This window comes from Procambarus clarkii, chromosome 47, assembly GCF_040958095.1.
Source record: "Procambarus clarkii isolate CNS0578487 chromosome 47, FALCON_Pclarkii_2.0, whole genome shotgun sequence".
Classification (NCBI taxonomy): Eukaryota; Metazoa; Arthropoda; class Malacostraca; order Decapoda; family Cambaridae; genus Procambarus; species Procambarus clarkii.
Window position 1 is genome coordinate 24,536,811 of NC_091196.1, and position 26,501 is coordinate 24,563,311.

The window sequence follows — 26,501 nt, forward strand, 5'->3', positions numbered from 1 at the left end:
GAAATCTAATGTCAGATTTCTTAATCTTGTACAAATTTTTCATGCACATTAAATTATTGACAACTATCATACAGTACAGTTCAGAAAGTTCTACTTGGAAGTAGATTACATTCTCGCAATCAGCAACTCTGTACTTCATCTAAAAGCATAATTTAATTATATTTTATATCTCCAACGTCTGTTTTACCTTTACTTCACTTTTTTAATTCCATTAAGGTACAGTATGTGAAAAACAAAGTGATTTTAAATTTAAATTATTTGTAAGTTTCTGCATGAAAGATGACCACAGTTTATGCAAGATCTAGATATCTAATTTCAGTTGGTGTTGGAAAGCTTCCTCCTGTCATCAATTGCACTAATTATCACATAATTGAACCACAACTATCATGGGTTACAGAAAGTAACAACCAAATACTGTATATATAATGTTATGAGAAGAAATATATGCTTTTATGAACACTGGTGATATCAAATTCTCCTTTGGGAGGTACCTGGGCCACAATGGTGTTGAGCTTCATCTTGGAGGAGTCCAGAGCTGACCCATCATGGGAAAAGTCACTGTAAAACATGTACAAATTTACATACAGCATCTTAAGATATCGTGGTAGGACAATACAGGAACTTATGAGAAACCTCACTATATGACATTTGGTAAATCATGCTAGTAAAATTTACTTGCTTATTAAATACATGACACCTCCAAAATGCTGATTTATATCATTACAGATTTGCCTGAATTTCAGATTCCTGTACTTTCCTTCAAATACTGTACGGTAATACATCAGAAGAAAACTCGGTGAAAATGCTCGAGTAACAAGGAGGGTCAGAACACACTAACACAGGAGAGAGAGAGACGGTCTGTATACATCCCCTAACAAAGACCTAGATGCCACTGTAAAAATGTCTTAAAGAAATTCATTTGTACAAACTTACTAAAATGTTGCTAAATCATAAATGCATATTACAGTACTGTATTATTAATATTTTGATTAATATTTATGCAAAATTAGCAAGAAAAAGTATGAGAGTTGATGAAAATTACTTTGTGATGTACTAATGATCCAGAATTCATTGTCACCCCCTCTGTAAGCTGGATTTAGTTTTCTTACAAATCTGAATTTCTGATGGAAAATCCAGTGGGCAAATTTGATCAATTGTATGATCCATTATAGGAGGGTTTAGATTTTGGAGGGTGTATTGTAGTTCATTACAAAAGCTAAGTAGGTAACTGCCAAATGATGGCTTAGTAAGTACAGTACATAATGAATAAGTCCACATAAGAGTAACCAGTTGAATATAAGCCAAGGTTTCCACTGACAAAATCCCTTACCTGTGAGACAAGCCAAATGTCTTCTGTAGGAACTTGGAGAGGTCCTCAAGAATGGGCTCTTGATGCAGGGCAACGAACTGCTCACGGCATATCTGATACAAAAATATTTTCCTTTTCAAATAAGGTACTGGCATAAAGCAAAAGCATTTTCAATTTACCATTTAAAATTAATATTATGTAGTTTTTGTGTTTCTTCCAATTCAATTCATATTACACAGACTCAACATTTATTACACACAGGGTGACCAAAATCAGATAGGAGGGGACAAGAAAAGTGGACTACATCTTTTTTGACTGCTAAAAGTTGTCTGATACTTTAACCCTCAAGAGACTGATACATAAAAGGGAGAAACAAATGAGGTAAGTTTCTAAACTAGTTATAAAGGTACATGATGGGTAGAATACAGTCATTGTGAAAGCTGAAAGTGAAGTGTTGTACTCATATTAATCATTACCGAGTCTTCTTTTGTTCCCGATACAGTATTATGTGAATGACCTGCCCAAGTAGATTAATTAATATCATCTGCAGATGGTGCTAAGCTGAAAAAGAAAGCAAGGATAATAGATAACTGCAAAGTACTGCAGGAGGACCTAAACAGACTACAGACTATTGGAGATTAACACCATCAAATATAAAGGTATGAGAATGGGGAAGGACAATAGATAATTAGAAGAACAATAGACTTGGGGAAAAGAAAGCCATCACCCCTGAACATCTTCTAAGATAATGGAAAAGGTGGAAACTGGAGAAGCAGGTGAGCTATAGGGTTGTATGAAAAAACTCATTTAGTGTACATGAAGTAATACAACTCCATCATTCATGGCTGCAATGGATTTAAAAGAAGTAATTGAAATATAAACAAATTACAATTTCATGAGAAATAATGTTGCAAATAAAGAGGAATGGATATGATAGGTATCCACGTGATGGTGTCACAATAAGTAAATGTACACAAGTTAATGGAGAACAGAGAAAATATTAAAAGTCAATGCAAACATTTAGCTTGTCAGCCTTGTTGAAGCTTGGTACAGTACATTCATAAACTTAATGGAGAATACCTAGCAGAGTTCACATTCATAAAATTATAGTGACACTGCAATAAGAAATGAATTGGTAGATGTGTACCTTACTCATGATGTCAACTGTGGAGGCATGGGTCCAGAAGCAGTCGTGCACCGAGACAAAAGTGATGCCTGCTTGTTGGCAGTACAGAGATGTTAGCATCATATGTGACGAGTCCAGTGAATGGATGAAGTTTGGTGGGAATGCATTCTTCTGCTTCATCACATTGGGCTTCCTATAACAAATTAAAATATCAAATAGACAGTCAGACACGGTTTGACTGCTCAAGGATGCCACAAGGAAACCTAATTTTTATTATTTTTTATTAGGTTTTATCAACTCATTACATCACTCAGTGCTCACTACAACACACTGTACTGAATAACATTACCCTCTACTCATCACTTTCGTGTACAGATGATCCCAATTTACCAATGCAAAGCATTTATAAGCTCATAATTCTTATTTATGAGCTTATAAATGCTTTCCATTGGTAAATTTGGATCATCTGTACAGGAAAGTGATGAGTACAGGGTAATGTTATTCAGTAGTGTGTTGTAGTGAGCACTGGGAGATGGAATGAGTTCAGGATGGCTTGCTTAAATATAAGTAGGGAAGTGAGAACTAGCTCCTTATGGCCTACGTCCTAGTTTCTTCTTACCTAGCCTGTATTTTACACCTCTTCACATTCAAATTTGGTGTTGAATTTGTTCTTGAAAGATGTGGATTGTAGAGACCTCAAGTTAATAGGCTGAGGCATTCACAAATGTTGAAAGGAAACATCCCAGAAGAAAATGAAAACTTAACATGACAAAACCATAAGTGAAACCTATTTTCCCACATAATTAAAAGTAAAGCAAGGGGAGCAGTTCGTTTGCTTACATGTAGCTGTCCATGGAAAATGATGTTGCCAGTTTTGTCACTGATGCCGTGTCAGTTCGTAATTTGCTATACGGCTGTACCACCGGAAGACCCAAGGGTGTTACATACTCAAGGTTCTCCCCACGAGTCTGAAAGGTTAGAGAAGTTCATCACAAGTCAAACTAATGCTAGGTGTAGCTCAAAGATTAATGAACAGTATTACATTGATTAAAATCCTTCTCCATGCACACCCTACTCACGTCCTATTCCTAACTAAACATTCAAAGCACACTCATGATAATGAAGATGATAGTCTTGCCTGTCTATTCCATGCTGATATCCAGGAAAAATAAGGGAACAGTTTAAAGGGTCACTAACACTGTCTCAGGAGGGGTTTAACTGTATTTTACTTTGCCACGGGCAAAAACAAAAACCCTGAAAGAAATACAGACAGCAGAGTACCAAGACAAACATATAAGCACTAAGGAGGGCTACAAATGAGCATTCTAAATTCAGGAATGAAGCATGGAGGGAATCTGAAAATGATATGGTTTATATTTGATGGGACTGAACTTGATCTATTTATCTGACCAAACTTGTAGTTTATTTAGACTACTTTAGCTGAATAATTAACTATAGTCCTCACTAGTACCAGTATGACCCTTGAGGATTGCTTGAAAAATTTCCAGTGGTGCCATTACCTCAAATGTTGCCCAACCTGATTTCACACTTCCACACTGACTGTGGAATTTTTGCTTTAACAGCAGTCATCAGAAATAATTCAGAAATAACTATCCACCAATATATTCTGCAACACACCCACTCCAAGTACCTCAAACATATACATGAACATCTAACTAATGTACCTCAGTCACTAATCTTGCACAATCAGTAAACCAGTTCTGGATATCCTTGGTCGCTGTAAACATCTTCTCAAGGCAGAGGAAAACTTTCTGAACGAGGTAATGAGAGGCAGCCCAGCGGAGCTGTTGGGGAAACTCGTCTAGATCTGCAGGAGTAATATAACAAATAATGTTTACTGTGTTATAGTAGAGTGGGAAAATCATTAGCAGATATGATGCATTAAGAAATATTCAGCACAGGTTCTTTTGCTTTATGTAAAATAAATTATTTGTTTCCATAGACATATAATTTAACCAATGAATCTCTTTCTAAAATTTATTACAACCTTTGAGCTGCTTATCTATCTGAAGACGAGCGCCAAAACGTGTAACGCCGTACACTGTGGTCATAACTGTCTGCTTAATAACTTTACGGTGCACATGCCCCTCTAGTGCTTGGGCAACCTCATTTCCAGCATCGGCATCTTTAATTCTCTCATTTTCTACTAATACAGCTACAGCTGAGTACACATCCTGTGGAGATACAAAAACTTATTACACATCAAATTTGTATTGATATCCAATTCAATTATTGTTTTATGTGCAATAAAATCAAGAAAACCCACACATTAAGTTGTTAAAATTATGGTATGCCGTTTTGAAATATACAAACAGTACACAGTAGTTCAGAATAGTCAAGACTTTACCTTCACTGCTTTAACCTCACCCCTCCCACTTTTTTTTCCTCTATAAGCACTAGTCCTGCCTATCTTTGTTCAAACTGACAAGGAAGAGGCACAAATAATTTAGGTGTAGTACTATAATGTCTTATATAATGAAAAAAAGTCTTATCTGTAGTGCTTAACTGGGCACTAGGAACAGATATAGCTCTTAATGTTAAACTGGCCAGCACATACCTGTGGTACTTTACTGGGCGCCAGGTTGACAGATACAGCACCAATTTTATCCCGACCCAGGGCGGCATAATGCTGCAGACCATTGCAAGAGCCATCCTGGTGAACTGGCAGATAAGAAACATACTCTTCTTGATTGTCACTTCTGATGGCTGCTGCTAACTGAGATAAAAATTATGTTATGAATAAACCCATAATAAATAAATTAAAGTTCACATCTTGCTAAGTAACACGATATTGCTTTCAAATAAATCTCTCGATATACAGTATTTATAACAATGATTTCCTCTGACCATATAATTAAGAGTTTCTAACTTCCCATTACAGTACCTTAAAAATATTGCTACTATTTCTTGTGTTTCCACCTTTCCTTGCTTCTGTAGTTATGACTCCTTGTATATAGTCACAGCTACAGATTCATTTATTAACTGGTGGCAAGAAATTAATAATATAAATAGAGTAGCTAACTCTTTTTCAGTTTACTAACCTCTTTACATGCTGCTAGTGTCTGCCAGGGCTCATCACTTTCAGTCCACCACCGCCTACCAGTCAGAGGATTATCAGCCGAGTCCAGTATGTCTTCAATTACATTTTCACAGTATTTTAAGCGATCTTCTACAGTTTCTCTTTTGACAAAACCAGTCAGGTTTATCAGATGTAACTGAAAAAAAGTTTGAGAGATATCATCCATGTTTTGCATTTGCTCCTACCAATACAAATGGAAACATTAAATCCTTAATTATGAATCCTTTACCTTCTGCCTGAAGCAAGGATGGGCCAAATATGTATTTGTATTTATACTTACTAATACAGAGAAATACTACAAGTACTTCATTTATATTTGATGAATGTGTTTGCAAGTATAGATACAAAATGTATATGTTGGCATCAATGTAACTTGCAAGTTAGTGATCAGTAAGAGAAGCTACAATTTCATTAACATATTTAATAGACATAGTACCATATTTAACATTTTGATGCTAAAGAGCCTGGTGCAGACACATTTGTCTGTTAATGTCATAACTCTAGTCAGTTCCTGCTTCTTGCAATAACACAACAAACTGATGGTGGATCAAACTAGAAAGGGATTATCCAGAAATTGAATTATGACTTCAATGGGGCGAGGAGGCATCAGTTCAGAGGGAAAATAGAACAATGTACTGTACTGAAAGAAGGTTACATATTTAAATATTATGCCTCTGTTCATTATATCATTCACACTACAAAATATATATAGCATCAAGGATAAACAAGCACCAAAAACTCCAGCAATTAATGTTATCTACTGTACAGTGCTACAGTCACAGAAAGAAGAGCCATCTGTAAAACAGCAGCAAGTTCCAACTCTTATAGTCCCATCAGGGTTTGAAAAATGAGCACATGGATATCTAAAATGATCTTCGCTGCTGACCATATCCAAAATGGTCTGTATTGCAACATACCATTTGCTCAGCCTTGTAGTGGAGAAAATGTCATTCTTACCTTGAGCCATTTTAATCCATGAGGTCCCAGTTTCTCTCCCTTGGCAAACTGTAAGACTGAACGAAAAACATCTGAACCCAGATGATTGAGGTGTGGAGGGCAGGGGTACACACGACCTCGGAAGTCCATGTTGTGCGGAAACCAAAACACTCGGTCACGGAACTATTTGGAGAATATACAAAAATAATTATCTGTATTATCTGTGAATAACTGCTGCAGGAACATAATTAAATAAATGCTGACCCATACATCAATAATCTTGAAGATTATAAACCCTAACCACATTATTCCCCACTGTCATGGGGCAGAGAAGCATCATCAAAACTGTCACCCTCACAGCACAATTTTTTTTTCCTCTTTTCCTTTAAATCGGTAGATCTCATTGAAAAGTATGGAAATACTAAAGTAAATCATACATCTGCCTATATTTTAGCCTAGGACGTATTCAAATGTCCACTGTGATGAACTGTTGAACACCAAATACCACATCACAAAAAAATAAATATACAGTGTACTTGTTTATTATTCTTAGGAAATAATGTACTGTATATTTAAAAGCCTTTGTATGTAAAAATTTAAACAAATAAATAAAATATATAAAATATATATTACATAAATCAGCCACCACATTTCTTACATTTTTTCAGAACCTAAACTTATCCAATTTGTATCTGTTGTTCTGTGTACTATTTTCTGGCCACATATTTAGTACTACTCGTATAACTTAGTTAAACCCTTTCCTCTATCTGTGTGTTAATCTTCACATGTAGGTTCCTAATGCCCAGGATAAACTTTATCAAACATTTCTCTACATTTCTATAGAATTTATGTCCACTCTATAGCACAGTGCCCTACACTAACTGTATAATCTAAATGGGGCCCTAACAAGATTAAGATAAGGCTGAAGAGTAACATTAGTGCACTAATAATACATCTACGATGAATCCTAGTATCCTGTTTTCCTTATTTACAACATTTATATATTAATTTCTCTGCTAACAATCCCAACATGATACATGCATCCCAACAAGCTACCATGGTTTGCATCTAAAACTACTACAAAAAAATTATTTTTGCATTCAGATTTAACAATTTCTAAGTTGTCAAGCTCATATCTTGTTATATCAAGTCATATCATATATATCTTGTCATATATCTTGTCATATCAAGCCTTGTTTTAATTTCCTAATCTTAAAACTTTTCATTTTGCAGCATAAAACTGCATCTGCTAATCTTTTATCAATTTTAAATGACTATCCAAGTTGTTTTATAGTAACTTTTAAACCTGAATACATTTCCTAACTTTAGTACCTTTGGGGGCTCTCACTTGTAATGGTTTCCAACTAGGACATGGAGGATATGGCTCCAATTATGTTAACTCTCTATTTCCTTTTAAATAATTGTGTTTTAATCCAACTTAAGATAACCTTTCCAATAGTGTGTGGTTCTACCTTTGTACCAAGTCTTTTGTGTTGTACAGTATATCAAAAGCTCTGCTAAACTCAAGGTGTAAAATGCTGCCATCTTCTTCATTATTGACCGCTTCAAATGTGTTGGAAAAAAAGAGCAAATCTTTTAAACACCAGAGGCCCTTAGGAAATCAATACTATGAGACCTTTATTCATACATGTATAAATAAAGGTCGAGCATCAATAAAGGTTGTGCCATTCGTGCACCATTTTTTCAAAATGTGCATGAATGGCATTTGTGTTTATTGATTCAAGCCATGTTTCTATAATAGTGGTCCAGCTAACTGGCACAGTGTCTGATGCAACAGCTACAGCAGTATACATACATGATGTGCAAGAGAAAGCTTGTAGAGTGCATCACACCAGAGAGAATGCATCTCACTCTTTTTCTGATCATACTCCAAATGCTGGCGACGTATCTTGTGAACTTCAGCACTGGTCATATCATCGTGAATTTTCTCAGGCTCTGGACATTCAGACAGCGGTTGTGGGATGTCCAGCTCTACACTTCCTTTGTTATTGAACAGCTGACAACGATAATTAAAATATTATAATAAAGACATGGATATGGTGTATCTTCATTATATTGTATTCAATGTTTTTAATTAGACTTATTGTCTGAAAATAATAACCAAATTATCATGAAAATACAAATCCACTACCACACGCAGTTCCTAATGACTGCTAAATTCCATTCTCTGAAAGGGGTAGGTACTCTAATACATTCTTCCTAATTACTGTGAGAACAATGTTTGTGCAAAACTCATTCAAGAATTCCTATATAGTTTGCACACATTCTTCTCCCGTGAGAATCCCCCTCTGCATCAAAAACCAGTTCTGTGCATACACTAATGTGAAAAAGCTGTGCCATTCAGATGCCTTTCATATGTTTCCATCAAATGTCTAGAAATATTGTACATAAAACTTATGTACAATAAGTACATAAAGTACTTATGTCCATAATGTAGGAATTCCATTACCAGTTTGGTGTAAGAATTTAACATTGGAAAGAGCAACATTTGTGACACAAAGGAAAAGAGAAATCAGAAGTTTATTGCCGAATTTCAAAGTAAATCCACAGAGTAGGGGAATATGCTATACAAATTATTTACAGTGATTTGAAAACATGGAATTGGTGTCCCAATTTCAGGTGATAGGATTTAAAACAGTCATGAGACTTGCAGAAAAACATGGCAAAACAGATTTTATGTTCAATGTCAGCCAGATCTAATTGTGCCTAGTTGTAATGCGAGTTAAATAGTGGAGAAGGCTGCCAAGCCTACTGTTGAAAAACTGCACAGATAGATTTCTAAATCACACAAACATTACATTACCTCAATAATAATATCGAGAACAGGCTTATTGATCTTCCAGGGAATAGTCGAGAGCTGGTTGAGAGAGTCCATGAGAGGGTACAGTTGCTGATTTCCACACTCCTCCATCCGCTGCCGTTGCTGGTAAGCATTAAACGGTAACCTGCAAGTAAGAGGGGTCATCGTATCAGTGCTACAAACAAGAGAGGGGATCATAGCATCGTGGATAAAAGCAAGAGTAACGCATTATGCATGTACAGTAGCAATTTACCAAATACTGTAATGTCATAACTTGTCAGATAGCTCCTCCCACCTGGGAATAATAGAAATTAAAACTGTCCCCTGCTTAGGCTGAGATATACATATTGTGAATTTGTTTAGGATACTAGAGATCAAAGAAAGCACAAAATTCCTGGTCAAAAGAGAATCCAAAGTCTCCAACTTACTACTGTAAGATGCTGGACCCAATCTCTTTGGTTAGAGAAACTCAAGCAAGATTGAATGTTCTCCAATGTCTCCCTAGCACCTTTATGCCCCTGTAGAAACAGTTTGAGAAGGTTCCACTAACACTGATGCACTATGTTTTCCTACATAACTATGAGTGAACATGTACTAAGTACTTAGATTCTTTTACATTAAGGAACAGAAGGAAATACTGTAGTTCAGAAAAATATGTAATGTTGTCTCTGGTGGACAACTTCCTAAGGTACTGATATCATTTGAAACTACTGGGAGAGTATCCATTGATAAATAGGGTATGTGCTTAAATATTTAGGTGCAGCTACACTTGATTCATTTTTGAGACACATGTATTGAAAGTTTCAAGTTTTATACACAAAATGCTTTTTTCATCTATCAGAGATACCACAAAACTATAAAAAACAAGACACAAATAATTACGTGAAAAAACATAACATTCCTACGAGATAGTGTATAACGAGGCACCCGGTGACAAAAGTTTGGTCTTCAAATGGGTCACCACAAGCACACTCCTCCTCTTACCTGACAATTTTGGCATTATTGATCAAATAGCCTCCCAGTTTAGTGGAGACCCAAGGTATAGGTGGGCACACCATGGGTGAGCACACTGACTCAAATGTCAATATTGGCTTAGCAGCTTTTTGATAAAGTTCCACCAGAGATGGCGAAGGTTTGATCTCGTCCACCACGCGGTAACCTTTGGTTCGCTCTACTTCGTATACAGCAGGATATGCGTGTCTGCAAGTAGATACACTGTATGTAAACTTTAATATTCACCAAGAACTAAGCACTTCATACTTGCTTTTAATGTCACATTTTAAAAAAACTTCCTAATTAAATCGAGTATCCACTCGATTTAAGGACCTCTTGTGTGCCATTCCGCCGATTCTGACGACCGAATTTAAGATCGTTAACTGGCTCCTTATTTACAGAGTCAATGTCAGTTAAATCCAGATTATGGTATTGAGTTTACAGAGGTTCGGTACGTGTTAAACTGGAGGCCAGTATTTGGTTTGTTGTGACAACCTTGCCCTAGCTAGGCCAGCAGTTATATTGTCTCTTCACAGATTTCACTGCTTCTGTTATGCAGCATGTAGTCAGAGCTAGTCACAGTCGCATCCCGTCAGAGACAGCCATGGTCAAGTCACAGTCAGTGAGGCATTCACAATCACAAGTCAGTGGGGCATTCACAGTTACAAGTCACAGTCAGAGGTAGGCATTCACAGTTATGGTAGCAACCAGTCACAGTTTATAAATAACATGAGTCTGATTTTGTTTACAGAACACCAACATTATGTACTCACAAGCTCAGTGTACCTTCATATATATGAATGAATTTCAGTCAGTCAGTTAGTTAGTTGAGTGGGCAATCAGTCGGTCAGTCAGTCATTTGGGCATCAGTTGGTTGGTCTGTCGGCTGAATGTTGATCAATCAGAAGCCGAGAATCTGAATATCGTATTAATCCCGTACCGACCGTCTAGACCCGGCTGGAGGGGTGGGGGGTATTTCTGGGAGGGTCCAGGGTGGGGGGGAAAAGAATGTAGCTGGGATGGGGGAACTGAGGGGATGGATAAGGCATGACCACAGCCACTCTGTGATCGTCTGCCTTCCACCCTGCCAGTCAAACCCACCCACCCGGCACACTCAGGCCCGCCCACCCTGCCTGCCTGCCTGCCAGTCAGCCACCGATCCATCCAACTACCTACGTACCCACCCATCCACCCAGCCAGCCTGCCAGTTTGTCAGCCACCTACCCACACATCCACCCTGCCCAGACTCTGCCCACCTGCCCCCACTGACCGTCCACCCACCAGTCAGCAACCAATCCATCCACTCCACCCTGCCTGCCCACCCCCTCTCCTGCCTGCCAGCCAGTCACCCATCCAGCCAGCCCACTTGCCTGCCCACCCACCTACCAGCCAGCCAGCCCACCCACCATCAGTTACTAAACTGTTACCAACATTTTAAAACCTCTGGATTTAGCGGAGCCCTGGATTTAACGACCTAGATACAGCCCCACATAGGTCGTTAAAGCAAGTGGATACTTACTAAAGTATCCATACTAAAATTATTTATGACAAAGCCACAAATGAAAACAAATTAAAGTCTTACTTTTTTGACTGGAGAGGATTCCAGACCATCACTTTTAAGAGAATGAGAGAGTACATAAACTTGCCAAGAGACACCATCACTGTGTTGGGCCATTCCACTGGGCTATGCTCTACATCAAGGCCACCTTCCTTCAAACATAACTCTTGCCAACACACACGAGGATTGTACGTTACACCATCTGTTATGGATACAGTACATGTATTACCTCTTGCAGGTTTTCGAGAGATTTTCTACTTTTTTTATTCAAGACCTCCTCTGTGACAACCTCATCAGATACAGACTACTGCTGCTTTTAGGCCTAAAGCTAACAGCAATCAAAACCTGGTTGATAATGAATGTTCTTGAAATAATTAGAGCTGAAGGTGAAGGTCCAATACATGTGTAAGTGTATTATTAAACCAAATGTTTAACACCACCTAAATAAAAGATGAAGGTTTCACCTGAAAATTTGGCTTAATATTACACTCACATATGTATTGACCTTTCTTTCACCTTCACTCAAACATTACAGTATTGTTGTAAGTTTCTCCATACTTGACCTAATAATTAATCTGTTTTAAAGACTAATGTTTCAATCATACTTTTCTCGGGCTGATGCCGGAGAAAAACTCAGTGATATAATTGCCTAAAATCACAAGATTACTCAAATTCTAAATCATTAACATGAACTTGCCATGTTCATTACTGCAGAGTAATCATATTTTGTGTTTCTACTCTTTTGAAAAATTATTAGTCCTTTCTGGTCACCCAAGTAAGTACAATACTATACTACTGTATAAGACAAGTAGAAATATGACTAAAAAGTTGCCAAGTCTATTTCCAAATGAATAATGATAGCATATATTTTAACTAACCTTTTCTATTGCTGTCGAAGTACCAAGAAAGGTAATTCTTGTAAACTCTCTTGAGCTTATCCAGCACACCAGTATCTCTCTTGTATTTCACCAGATAGCGGTTATACACATTTTCTCCCAATCGGCGATACAGCGCATATTTGGAGAAGGAGAATGTCTCTGACCCACGAGCTAATCTGTATATTTCCTGCAACACATTCATCATCACATACCATATATAATGCATAAATGAAAACACTTCCTGTCAAATATCAGTTAAAATGGTAAAACACAGAAGCTTGGAAGCATAAAACAGTAAAAATTGATCACATGATATTGAAAAGATGATCTAAATCAAAAAGTTAAGTACGGAGCTGGAAACCCAACACATTGATACTGTAGAAAGGAAGACTTGCATCAAAATGAAGACACACAAAGATATTTCAGCTTACCAAGAGGGACCAATGTAACAATGTATATCACGAAACTTGTGTACTGTATACTGGACATTTCATATGCCTAAGTATTGCTGAACAGGTTGATGACCATGAGTGGTGTTCCAAGAGACTTAATGTGTAGTGAATTAGAAAAATAGGTGAGATAAAACAAATGTGCAAGGGGAAATGAAAAAATTGGATGAGAAAAAGTTGCTATACTGTAAACAGTGCAGACAACAAAATACAAGATGGCCCCCAACAAGGAAAAAACATAACAGAGCTGGATTTTGGTGGATTCAATGAAGAAAGTATTAATATGAGCAATCCAGCCAGTCCTCACACTAGGCTATTTAAAGCAGCGGCTATCCTCCCCAGACGCATTCATCAATTTTAACATACTGCGTATTAAAAATTGGTTTGTTCTCATATACAAATTAATATTATTATACATAAAAATTCTATGTATAGTTAGGCATTTAGGTTCTGTTGGCCATGATTTGTATTTGAAGTACTGTACGTGGGTGAAGCATTTATAGAATTGTGGTTCGAACAGAGGACGTGAGCGAAGCACTTGTTCAGGAAGTGTTGAGACGTCATCAGTTGTGAGTACTGTAGTGTGTAACCCGCTTTTCATTCATAAACAGGGGGTTTGGCAGCTGGATTAATGACCTTGAATCTTTGTATGTGAGGACAGGCTGAGCAATCTACACAAGTTGGTAAAGTTAGACATTACTGTGAACTATCATATGGAAATAATCAGGAATTTGAGAGAAAGTAATGACCTCTTCAGCAGCAAAGTATTAGATCTTGATGGGCTACTGAAAGAATTATGCATGGACAAGAATCACTGGAAACTAAAAGCAAAGCCATGGAGGAGGAAAATAAAGTACAGTATTAAAAATAGCTATTGAAGAAGTTAAAGCAAATCTAAATGTGAATGAATACAATAGGTTAGGTAAGGAAATCCAGCAGGAAAAAAAAAAAAAAGCCCTTGTCAGTACAGATTGAGGAAGTTACACAGGGAATAGAACAATGCAAGAAGAATATGCAACTCACCTATACACAAGTGTCCAAGAAGGAGAAAATAGAAGAAGCGGTAAAGCAAGCCAGAAACTGCAGCAATCAGACATTAGACTGGAACTCAGAAAGGAACTGGCATCAAACCCAAAACTGGTGCAAAACACAGTCGATCGAAGTAAGTCACTATTAATTTTTGGTTGCAAAGAAAAGAAAATAACATCTAGGTCAGAAAGAGCCACAGAAGAAGCAAACATAGTAGATAAAATTCCATTCCATTCACCTGGACTGTATGTGTCTCAAACCGTGATAAATTTTGTGAGGATGGTAGGATGAATGACGAAGTGTGAGGATGGTATGAAGAATACTGTAGACATGGACAGGGCAGTATGAGAACACTAGCTCAGCAGGGCTATGGACGCACCAGAAATAAATGTCACAAACTTTATTGTCTAATTTATCATTTCATACAAGTTCAGAGAATCATTCATAAAACTGGATTTGGTCTAAATATTTAGTGAAATTCACCATGCACAAGTTTGGATTTTTGAGGTGCCACAGATACTATACAGCATATGAATGTGTTTGGGTGGATATAAACAGGAGCTGTCTTGTACAGGCCAATAAACTTTCTGTAGTTTCCTTAAATCTTATGTTATTATGGTATACAAATATTTAAGATGCACAAACATCGAGATACTCACCTGCATCATTATGCTGACAAACTCCTCTGGAGGTATGGAAATTAAATAAGGGTACAACGTCATTCGCTTATCGAGCCGGTTAGCGAAAAAACACTTCTTCAGCGCATTTAACTGAGTTACAAGCGTCTGGTGCAGCACCTTCCTCCATTTATCTTCCCAAAATTCAAGCATTTCTCTCTATGGCAACAAAACAAAAATATAAATGTCACATAAGGCTCTGTTGTTAAGTAATGAATGTTTCTGCCATAAATGTTTCTGCTGTTTCACCTACATTCCATGTACCCTATATTGTGAACTAAATACAAATTGATGTCAGCGCCATACATTTCACAGGAAAGCAGAAGATATGGGTTATGGAGTTGTTGATATTACCGGAAGGTATGATTTGACCGGAGAGTACCAGAGATACTTCACTTACATAGTACTGAGTATCCTCAGCATTCATCTTCTTCTCAATGCTGTCAATGACTAACTCACTCTTTATCTCCAGGGCAAACTGCTCCTCGGCCCATGCTGCCAGCTGGTCCTCAGTCACTGCACCTTCCGCCGGTGAAGTTACCTATAGTGTGAAAGCCTCACCTTAATTCTACATATAAATAAAAATGTTGTCGCAGACATGTTAGCTCTCATTATTCTACTTTATAAATTCATTTTCATTTTGATTATTTTTAACCATCTTTCCCGACACCGATCTCTTGGTCATCTCTGGGCCGTTTACCTTCGGGTTGTTTACCTCTTGGTTATTTACCTCCAGGTAGTTAACTCATGGGCCATTTACCTCCAGACTGTTTACCTCCTCACCCCATGAAAATGTGAAGTAAAAGTGGCAGTGCTGATAGCTAGTGAAGACAGCCGTGCGCGAGAGAAACAAGTGTGGCTTATAATACATAGGCTGTTAGAGTATACATGTTCAATAGACTGGCATGGCAATGAGTTAAGATAACAAATCATAAAAGAACATTTGTCCCATTAACTGAAAAATTTGCACTGGTCACGATAAATTGGTAATAAATTTAGTGTCGCATTAAAGATCTGTGTGCGCATCACAAATAATTGTAATACATTTTTAATTTGACACCAAATTCATCACAATGGACCATGGCAAGTGCTAATTATTCAATTGAAGGAACAACTGTTCTTTCATATCAAGATTTGTTAGCCAAATCTTCGCCATGCCAGATGACAACTTGCCAATGCATGTCATGGAATGGTGACTGGTTAAGCTAACAAATCATCATATGAAAAAAATGTGTTCCCTCAACTGAACAATATGCACTTGTCACAATCTAGTGGTGATGAATTTGGTGATGAGGAAGCAGCCTAAATGAAGTCACACAAAAATGACTTCTTGTAAAGGTCATTTTGCAGCCTCGCTGCAGGCTCATTTAGTATCAATGATAATCTGTTTCATATCAATAATTACATACTCAGATATGTCACATAAAGTCCCTGGCACCATTTTGTCATCCGACAACCCACCCTCCTTAGATACAATAGGTAAGTCTCAAATAAAAAAAACAATTGTTTACACTTTGATCAGGTGACTCTCGGCCTCGGAAACAGCTTGGACGAATAATCCTCACTTAATCACACATTTGTATGTTCCACTGAACAATTTGTACCGAATACAATTTCTTCGGACCATCCAGGAATTCATTTCAATGGGGTTTGTTAGAGCGAGGATACACTGTATATAACTTTTGTGCTAGTTCTGATGATGTACTGGAGCAAGGTGCTGCTAGTACCATGTGATGCTCTGCACTAACAACATATACAGTAATAGGCAGAAAGAATTTTGTAATATATAATGTAATATACCTGTATAATGTCCACCACACCTCACTCCGAAAAACTTGGAAATTATGTAATCATCATCAAGCTGAAGTAATCAAAATTTATCCAAAGCATTTCAGCCACCAAGCCTCTCTTAGACAAATGTGCCGTACCTTTGTTGAGTAGAGAGACGTGTTCAACTCGTTGACAAGATTGCATCTGAAACCAGCAGGGAAGGTTTCTTGCTTTGGCTTAAATGAGGGAATAACACGTTGAATGGCTCTCAGAGTACTTTCATGTCCATCTCGTACAAATTCTACCTTCTCAAAGAGTGCCTGGATATCTATGCCCTATAGGAGTAAAGCTTTATGTTAAATAAATTCATTAAGTTAGCAATTGTTCTATTAGCCATGAAATAATACAGTATAATATATAACGAGTTTAACTGCAGACTTCAGCTGTAACCAAGGAATTTTTAAGAAACATAATATGCTCAAGATCAAGTGCAATGAATGTTTTTAAAGAAGCTTTATTTATCATTCTTATTCCAATATGCTAAACCATTAGTTCATACATACTATTCTTAAAAAGTCATACTGTATACCAGTCAGAATTTACCAGTCATTGAAACTTCCATAACAAGTGGGAGCCATAGATAAAAAAAAAAAATTAAGAATACTGAAGTCACATGAATCTTTGATTTCAAGGAAAAGAAGGTAATTATTCAAATGTACAAAAGAAGGTAATTATACAAATGTACAAACAAACAAACTGGTGCGCTTCTGTTTGGACTAAGTATCCGCTTGATTTAAGGACCTTTTATTTACATGCATGTCATGTAAATAAAAGGTTCCGCCGATTCTAAAATGTAAGTAAACCGTTCCACAGATTCTAACGTCCGAATTTTAGATCGTTAACTGGCACCTTATTTACAGAGTCAATGTCAGTTAAATCCAGAATATTTTATTAAGTTTACAGAGTCCGGTACGTGTTAAACTGGAGGCCAGTACATATTATGTTTGTTGTGACAAGTTTGCCCTCACTAGGCCAGCGGTTACATTTTCCATTCACAGATTTCACTGCTCCTGTTATGCAGCATGTAGTCAGAGATAGTCACAGTTGCATCCAGTCAGAGGCAGCTATGGTAGAGTCACAGTCAGTGAAGCATTCAGTCACAAGTCACAGTCAGGCAGGCATTCACAATCACATGTCAGGCAGGCATTCACAATCACATGTCAGGCTGGCATTCACAATCACATGTCAGGCTGGCATTCACAATCACACATCACAGTCAGTCATAACCAGTCAAAGGCAGTAAGGCATTCACAGTTGTGGTAGCAACCAGTTACAGTTTGTAAACATCACAAGTCTGATATTGCTTATAGAACACCAACGTTATGCACTCTCTCAAACCCATGTACTTTCTTGTATAGGAGAAAATTCTGTTAAAGTGCCAGATATTTAAAAAGCTGATATTAATGGCCTAAGAAATTTTTTGGATGAAATAGATGAGAAAGTCCTTGGCATGGGGGGTGGGCCAGTCTTGGAGCGAGACGTGAACCCAGCAATGGGTGATGTAAATAGGGATTTTGATGTGGATTTAAAATATAACATATTTCAAAATATTTTAAGCAAAGCACAGGAACGTAGTATACCATACAAATTAAACAGATCTAATAATACAAATACTGTATACCTGAGGTGGTCCTCAAGTATATTTGTATAAGAATACAATGCTGTTTATACAGGACATTATCTCTGTCATATCTAAGCAAAAGAATGAAACAGAAGTAAAATAAATACTAATATACAGTACTGTACAGTATAAACATTTTGTTGCTCTCGTGAGAAATATGGTTTTTATATTGATGTTGACTAGACCACACACTAGAAGGTGAAGGGACGACGACGTTTCGGTCCGTCCTGGACCATTCTCAAGTCGATTGTGTTTAAAGTTTCTCAAGTTTAAAGATTCTCAAGTTTAAAATCTCTTCCATCCTTCAACATACTTTAGCCACGTTATTGTGACTCATCGCCTGCATATGGTTTTATACTGTGTATGACCTTTCACAAAATCACTCACTGCTTTTTCCATAGTAGAGAAGCATCCATTAATATTGTTTGTGTTGGTAGGTGATTCTGGTTCCTGTCCCAGGCAATTCAACAATGCAGCAAATGTAGTCTCGTTAGGTACAATGTTGTCTTCATCAAGCCACTTTAAAATCTCTTCCATCCTTTTAAAGTTTCCCTGAAAAGTAATTAAATACAGTATTAGTTATGAAATTGCAAATGGAATTGAAAAAAATGTGTAATGTATAAAGTTGCTGTACATACACAAGACTTTATATTCATTGTTTCTATAAAGTTAAAATGAAATGAAACTTAATCTTTTCTGCATAATGGAACTATGAATAAATAATATTACAAAAAGAAAAACAAACTAATTACAGTATTTTGTGATCTATTATGGTATTGTACTGACTTGGAATACAGTAACACTTGCAGATATTGTTTCAATACTCAGTATTTTAGAAAATCCCAACAATCATTCCTTGTCTGTTGCATTTCCCTGTTGGTACAAATGCATGATTTCACCTTCAAGTTTGCAATGTGTCATATCTGGATGACAACCCTTATTAAGTATTCATCACAACAGGATGCTAATGAAGCCATTGTCATGACAAAAGCTTGAGTGCACAAGTATTGGAAATGGCAGTTCACTTCTCAGTGCCACATTCCTAGCCTAGTTTGTTGGCAATTAACCCTTAGGCATCAGTCACTGTCATGTTGATTCACTGGGTAATGCAGTTATCCTCATATGACAATTTAAACAATTCTTATCTGGGTTTTAAATGCATGATGCAAATATGGATATAATAGGTCTATGTGTATGTAATGAAGTTTACCTTGACCTAATAAAAAAATCCTGTGGTTATGTGTACTAAGTGAATGCATTTATCGTCACAAGTATTACTAGGGAAATGCGGGCATCGTCATACAACGATTTAAACAATTATTGACAAGATTTTGCATGTATGATGCAAATATGGATAAAATAGCTCTTTGTGGATGTAAATAAAGAAAAACAAGTGATAAACAATTAGTGAAACATCCAAGGATAACACAGGAAGCATCAGCAAAGTCAAGAACGCATTGACAGGCGTCAGACACAGCCACCGAGCATCCTTCCAGAGTGCCTTCACCCAGTGTAACAATAAATATTCACTTATTTTCAAGCTTTCTTACATTTTGTATAAAAATTAATACCTATAATGAAAAATTATTTGTTGGAATTTTAAAAAATTTTGCACATAGGTAGGTATGACCTTTTCTCCATAGTGGTTGTTTAAGGGTTAATAACACCAGAATGTTTCATCGTGACCTTATTCTCGATGAGGCTTTATTGTTGTTATGTGGATTGATACATCATTCCTTCTGTTTATTTCTCCATTAATATACTGTAACTAGCATTTTTGAGTCGTGTCTCTAATAACAAAAGTTACTTATTCTATGGCATATGGTCTCTTGTATCAAGTCATGGTTTTCATAGATAGGTATTTTTCCCCCAAACACAAACCAGTTTGCTCTCCTCACTCTTCAGCTTATTGTCTTTTCCAAGCCATATCTATCCATGACATTTTCATTCCCTAATCTATTTTCCTAACATCACATACTTCTCAGATTGTCCATCTCTATTAGTCAAATGATTCATTTTTTCATGTTGATGAAAAACTATCATATCCCATCTGTACACAAGGATAGGTAGTACCACTCCATGTAGTGACAGGTCTCCACACTGTTCAAGACAGGAGAGCCAAAGATGTACCCAAACCCTGTGAGGAGATGATAAAACTCAAAGGTAAACAAATATGTACATACTGTACAGCTGATAAGTTTTACCTTTTCTGCATAACCCAAAAGTACGGCATTATAAGGATGAATGGAGTTGATCTTCTGACTTGCAAACTTTCTTTGTTTAGAACAATTGCGGTAGTATAGGAGTGTATGGATGGCACGATTAAGCATCCCCAAGCTGATCTGCAAATAAAATAACGTGAAATCACAATAAAAAAAATACAAAACAATGCACTGTAATTTGGATTTAAAAATGTAAAGATAACCCCCTTCACATACCTATCTACCCCACACAGGACCATAAGTGATTACTTGTTTTGTAAGAGCAATGCCATTGTGTAGTACATCTAATTTACTAATGTGCTTTCTCCTGAAGAAATATACCAACAAGTAAGAAAGAGTCAAGAGGAATGCTACTATACCCTGGGCAGGCTATTGACGCCATGTCATGAATTCATCACTGAAAGAATATATAAAAGAGATTGAAATTGAAATTGAAATAAGTTTATTGAGGTAAAATACACACAAAGGGATGAGGTAGCTCAAGCTATTCTCACCTCGTTCAGTACAACGTGTTAATACATACATAGACACACATCACAAACAATAAACATATTACCAAACATTCTGAGAGATAAACATATACATTTCCTCCTTCACAAGTAGTATGTTATCAGACGTACACACAAATACTTTTATGATAAAAGAGATGGGATCGTTATATTTTTTATTGAAGTGTATCAAGATACAAAATCAAGCATCGAGTACTGTACATATAATTTAAAATAATTTAGTCATTCATTGTGTCAGGGGACAGACAGCCAGTATTATATTATACACACACACACACACACACACACACACACACACACACACATATATACATACATGTTAGGCTTATATTAAGGTCCCCTCAAGGTCGAATTACTGACCCTTTCCAGGAAGCAACTTCATAACAAGCTAACTCCTAGGTACCTACTTACTGCTAGATGAACAGGCACATTAGGTGATAGGAAATGCACCCAACCATTTCTGTCCTGCTGGGATGTGAACCCAGAATTCTTGATTGAAAGTCGAGAACGAACCCGACCGTATTACCAGGTCCCTATGAAAAAACATTTTTCTGAGCAATACTCTCAGTTGTTCCCCATGGCAGAAGGGCCCTGCTAATTTCCAATTAGGATCTGCACAATTAGAGCAGGTCTTCTACACAAGTGCAGCAGTAAACTTTAAAAAGTTCGCACCAGGTCAAACTAATGATTGGGAATACTTGAGAATATTCAGTCCAGTCTAGAATCTTGTAGAAAATTCCCTTACAAGAATTCAAATGCATTTCTAAGTGCAATATTGCATCAAAGAGACCACTAAACTGTGCACTTGCTAACTACTAAACAGCCTGCTATGACACTACTCTCACCTGCAGGCAGCCAACACAACAACCCTTCCCACATTCTACCTAAACCCCAGGCTTTGAACCCCACCACCACTGTCAAGCATAGGCCTGCACAGTGGTGTAAACAGACAATTGCATGGAGAAACTGGAGGAGGTATAATATATAAGTATACCCACCTCCACAACACCCAACTCTGTCCTAGGAGAAAAAGGATCATGAAAAAGCTTGCCCAAAGCAACATATTTTAGAGATGTAAGGAAATATTTAATAAGTGAGAGATTTGAGATCAATTTAAATTAACTAGAAAATAAACAAAGCCAACTACATTCACAATTCCTTGACAGAAAGGCAGGAATCAGCTGAAGCTTAATCCTATAAACTCAAATGTACACACATGTACTGTACTCATTCATTCACTTTCTCTGAAAGATTACACAAGAACTACCAAGACAAAAAATAAGCTCCAAAGATACTTACACATATGCTCACATAAGCAGTAAGCGACTGGTTAAAACTTTCTTCTCGTCCTTTTCTTCTAGCTTCCTTTAACAGAGTTTCTTGCTGCTGTTTCACTTTCTTTGTTTTCTTCACAATTTTTTTAGGAAGTGTTGAAGAAGCACTGACACTCTCATTCCCCAAGATCGGCGGCAACGAACCTTCCACATCTGGTTCATATGCTTCTGTTTCGGTCTCCTCCAAAAGATGTTCATTACTTAACACTTTAGTTGGTGAATGCTTCTTTTTAGATTTAGATGTGTTGGAGGAAGTAGCTTTAACCTCTTTTAATTTACTCGATACAGATTTTTTATGCACTACAGCTGCAGATTTGGTTTTCTTTTTAGAGGACACTGCTTTCTTTTTAGAGGACAATTCTTTCTTTTTAGTTTTTACACTAGAAACTGCTGCCTCTTCTTGCACAGGAACATGAGCACCATTAACAAGATCACCATCACTAGTTCTTGGAAAGGGGACAATCCCTACCTGAGCAAAACCATTGAGTGGGTGAGATAAGAGTGATATGTCAGTACTAGGCAAGCCAGACGATGCATTTCCTTCCAAAGGTGCATCATTCTTAAACAACTTTTCTGAAAAATTTATATCACTAGATTTTAATTCCAACATTTCTGTATTCTCACTAACAACATCGTTCAATAGAAAACTTGCATCATAGGTATGGGGCATGTTTCTGTCCCATCTCACTTCCTCTTGTATAGTAGGATAGCCAGTCCAACTGCTCTCATTGTGTGAACTTATTAAAGCCTTGAATTTTTCACTTACAACTGGCTCACTAAGTTCAAGCAAATTTTGTGTGAGGAAACAATCTTCCACCGACTGAGGCACTTGGGCAGTTGTTGGCAATTTTGGAATGCGTTCCAGGGTTTTGCTGAAGGAATGTTGATTGATATGTGTAACAAGAGCTTTGCCCTCACTGATGCTCTCATCTGCAACTGTGTACAGTACAGTATTTACAAATTATATGCTGCATTAACATGTTTATTGAAAAATTATAATCGGCAATAACTTTTTTAGTGAAAAATTATATGCTGCATAACATTTTTAGTGAAAATTTATATGCTGCATTAACATTTGTAATTAAAAATTATATTCTGCACAGCAGTCAATCATATCACAAAAATAATCAGAGTTTATAGTAAATATTTTCAAATGCTGTATAAACACATTCACTCACCTCGAATGATATCTACCGTAGACTTATTTTTAATACGACCTTTGGGTTGTGACTTGGGAAACTGTGCGTTCATCTGAGTAGAAAACCTGTGTATCCTCCAGTCTCTTCCACCATCTGTAAAATATATTGGTATGAAATTGAGATTTGAGTTATCAGGGTATACTGTACTGTGCACCACTTAATTAGATTTATGAAGATGGACCATGATGTGTTACTGCCTTACTGCTTCCCAATATTCATTGACAATGAAGCAGAAGCAGAGAACATAGAATAATGTATTACTGTATAAATAATTCTTCTGCTATGAAAAAGCTGGTATTGTCTGAAAGCCTTTATCTGTATGTTACCATTTTGCAGTACTGTACTACTGCACATGTGAGTACAGTAGTGTGGTTTATTTTGTCATGTTTTAATATCTTTAAACACATCTCTTATTGCTATTTTTATTGTTATTATTATTATTCTTTCTTTAACGTAAGGTTAGGTTGGGTAAGGTTAGGTTGGGCAAGGTTAGGTTGGTTTTAAAATTTGATGGCAAACCATCTTGTCTACGATGTGACTTTTATCCTTCTCCATTTGGGTTAAAACTCAATTTGCTAAGTGAACAAAGGCATGGGTGAGAGGTAACGTGTACACACACCTTTCTTTCCCAGCCAAGAATCAAACCCGGTGTCCCCCCCACTAATGAGAGTCAAGAACGAAACCTAAGGTTAGGGGATGAAACAGTAATGGGCAAACTAGCATGGAATGAAGAGGAAGAAGGGGAATTAGCAATAGGGTGCACTGTTAGGGAGGGAGAGGAAGCAACTGGGAAAGGGGTGAACTGGTACTGGTGTGAGTCTTCACACCCGGGGTAGGTGAGGGAGCAGGTAAAGTACTCACTGTGTGGTGTACAGCCTCCAGGGAGGGCCCTCAGCTGCCCTCGGCCCCTGGCCGTCACTCTAGGGCCCGTCAGGGGAATGCCACACGTGCTAGGCTGTAAAAACCTCAAAAAGCACACTCCCTGAGCCATGCTTCCTGCACCCCTTCCAACTCGTGAACACAATAATAATTTGTTATTGTTAACCATATGATCAGCAAAGTGTTGGATCCCTTAGAGTTCCTCAACACTATATAGGATCCTCCGCGGCGCCTTAATACGATGCTGCAGTCTCTATACTTGCGAGCATCGGTGTCCTTATGTGCTCCATACAGTAAAGCTGAATAATAGATCTATACATTTATTAGTGTATGAAAACCTTTTGTTTTTTTTCTTATAGTTGGTGTTCAGCGAAAAATAGTGAACACCTCAGGCAGAGATCCTCGCTACACGCGCTGTGTCTACCAAAAAAGCTATAATAATAATAATACTTAATCATTAATAACTACATAATAATAATAATAACTAATATTAATGATAATAATAATAATAATAATAATAATATAATAATAATAATAATAATAATAATAATAATAACATTAACAATAATAATAAAAGTAATAATAATAATAATACACAGAGTAATCACACTAACGTGATATTTATTTATTTATTTATTTATATACAAGAAGGTACATTGGGGGGTTAAGAGAGAAGATAGAAATGAAGTTGATTTTACATTCTTGTAAAGCCACGCACACATAGCGTTTCTGGCAGCACACATTCGGGTTTTGGATATATCAATGAGAAAATTCGTACGAGCCGTGATGAGGGTTCGAACCTATGTGGTGCGTGTTAGGGTGTTCCCGCTGCAGTGAACATTTTCTCATTCATACATCACGTTAGTGTGATTACTCTCTGTACTCACCTAGTTATGCTTTGGCTCCTTGGTCCCGCCTCTCAACCGTTAATCAACTGGTGTACAGATTTCTAGATGTGTATGGAGTCAGCCTCCACCACATCACTGACTAATGCATTCCACCTGTTAACTACTCTGACACTGAAACAATTCTTTCTAATGTCTCTGTGATCCATTTGGGCCACCCGGTGTCCCCTTGTTCGTGTTACACCCATGCTAAATAGTTTGTCTTTGTCCACCCTGTCAATTCCCCTGAGAATTTTGTAGGTGGTTATCATGTCTCCCCTTACTCTTCTGTCTTCCAGGGACGTGAAGTTTAGCTTCTGTAGCCTTTCCTCATAGCTCATACCTCTCAGTTCTGGGACCAGTCTGATGTCACACCTCTGAATCTTCTCCTTTATGTACACCAATACTGGAACATGCAACACCGGCATTGAGTCTGCCTCTTGTGAATATTAAAACCAAAATTGAATAAGTACAAAGCTTTGCAACAAGATTGGTGCCAGAGTTAAGAGGGTTAAGCTACGAGGACAGATTATTGGAGCTAAATCTCACAACCCTTTAGGAGGCCTGGAGGACCGGGCCGCGGGGACACAAGCCCCGAAATGATGGCAAGGTCATAGCAAGACAACCCGAGAGGACGGAAGAAATGTTATCACAAAATACAAGATGTTTAGGGAAATAGAGAAGGTGGACAAGGACAGGTGTGTAAAGTGAGAGGAAGTAGGACAAGGAGACACAGGTGAAGCTGTATAACACAATGGAGTCGAAGGAATGATGTAAGGAAACACTCGTGCCCTGCACGGCCGGTTAACAAGTGGACGCATTTTAAAAAGTTGTGGAAGCCACCTCCGTCCACAACTTTAAGGCCACATTCAACACAAATATGTGTCAGGAGAGTTAGACTATAAGACAGCAGGTACACAAGGGCAGCAGGAGGGGCACCAGGAGCTAGACCTCACTAACCGTCGTCACTATTAGGTAAGTAACCCACTCCCATTCATCCTGTCTTATAATTTAACCAACCGTCACTACCACTTCCTCTTCCTCCCCCCCCCCCCGTCAGCTGAGACACTCACACTAGGAGTGGACACTTGTACTTACCTATCTGTGACTACAGGAGAGAGGTCCAGCTCTCCATGCTCCGCCTACT

At 37.5% G+C, this 26,501-nt stretch overlaps 1 protein-coding gene across 2 annotated transcripts; it reads right to left on the reverse strand.

The window, feature by feature from the left end:
* Positions 1-287: 287 nt before the first annotated feature.
* Positions 288-24,625, reverse strand: PolrMT (mitochondrial RNA polymerase). 2 transcript variants are annotated; one of them, XM_045749888.2, is made up of 22 exons: positions 24,453-24,625; positions 23,571-23,684; positions 22,358-23,322; positions 20,532-20,669; positions 18,715-18,879; positions 16,805-16,981; positions 15,277-15,417; positions 14,859-15,035; positions 12,722-12,908; positions 11,868-12,045; positions 10,277-10,492; positions 9,296-9,437; positions 8,288-8,488; positions 6,493-6,654; positions 5,498-5,671; positions 5,014-5,172; positions 4,444-4,630; positions 4,121-4,263; positions 3,276-3,403; positions 2,457-2,628; positions 1,331-1,422; positions 288-558 (listed from the first exon to the last, which is right to left on the reverse strand). In XM_045749888.2, exons 1-22 carry the CDS (start codon positions 24,580-24,582, stop codon positions 429-431), a joined length of 4,278 nt encoding a protein of 1,425 aa, XP_045605844.2. In that variant the 5' UTR covers positions 24,583-24,625; the 3' UTR covers positions 288-428. The 2 variants fall into 2 exon arrangements, with proteins under 2 accessions (XP_045605844.2, XP_045605843.2); XM_045749887.2 differs by having other exon boundaries at positions 22,358-23,328.
* Positions 24,626-26,501: the final 1,876 nt, after the last annotated feature.

What these genes read in the sequence shown, in the direction of transcription:
- PolrMT (XM_045749887.2), bottom strand. Translation starts at nt 24,582, where the DNA reads ATGGCTCAGGGAGTGTGCTTTTTGAGGTTTTTACAGCCTAGCACGTGT. An exon ending in CGCCCAGTAAAGTACCACAG is followed by an intron (nt 4,631 to 5,013) that starts GTATGTGCTGGC and finishes GTATCTCCACAG; the next exon opens with GATGTGTACTCAGCTGTAGC. An exon ending in GATAGATAAGCAGCTCAAAG is followed by an intron (nt 4,264 to 4,443) that starts GTTGTAATAAAT and finishes TTACTCCTGCAG; the next exon opens with ATCTAGACGAGTTTCCCCAA.